This window comes from Penaeus monodon, chromosome 15 (assembly GCF_015228065.2).
Source record: "Penaeus monodon isolate SGIC_2016 chromosome 15, NSTDA_Pmon_1, whole genome shotgun sequence".
Lineage (NCBI taxonomy): Eukaryota > Metazoa > Arthropoda > Malacostraca > Decapoda > Penaeidae > Penaeus > Penaeus monodon.
Window position 1 is genome coordinate 12,219,595 of NC_051400.1, and position 621 is coordinate 12,220,215.

Here is a 621-nt window from a genome sequence, read left to right on the forward strand (position 1 = left end):
CTTATTGGAAATTGTTGGTTCTGCTTTGATTGCTTGTATTTGAACTTTGTTGTGAACTTAATTTCTCACTGTACTTAATTTTAGTGTTAACTCACCTATTAACCGCTATTTGCTATACAAAAAATATTTAACCCTTGGTAACCAAGATCTTCCTCATACCACCATATAAAGCATTCTTGACTCACATTGTACATCCGAATCATCGTTGACATGGCCATCGTTAAGAACTCATGATGGTGCTTGAAATGAAACACACCGTTGGATATATGGTTCCTCCTCTTGTGGCTGGTGACGACAACGTTCTTAAGAGGAGAAAGGTCCTTTATGCAGACGGTGTCGGTGTCCGAGTAAAATCCTCCGAACCGCCACGTTAGAACGACTCTCAGGAGGTCACTTAGCTGGCTGACTGGCCTAGCTGTTGAAGAGGATATCCTTGATAGTGGTGTTGTAGACAAAGTAAAGGCACATTTTTGGCAATAGACGCAGTCTAGCTATAATTTGATTTGCTTCGTATTGCCGAATTTATTAAAATTGCTTTATTATCCACCTTGTCTTTAATGTAAACAAATCGCAATATGAGATGACTCATTCCCTTCACAGAGTGTAACACGTTCAAACAGA

General features: G+C 39.5%; 1 protein-coding gene across 1 annotated transcript in view; it reads right to left on the minus strand.

Annotated features, from left to right (window-relative positions):
- LOC119582218 (lactosylceramide 4-alpha-galactosyltransferase-like) overlaps positions 1–621 on the minus strand; it is an 11,521-nt gene that overhangs the window by 1,161 nt on the left and 9,739 nt on the right. The window contains exon 3 of the mRNA XM_037930449.1: positions 186–491. Coding sequence (XP_037786377.1) covers positions 186–491 — 306 coding nt within the window. The remainder of the gene's footprint in view (positions 1–185; positions 492–621) is intronic.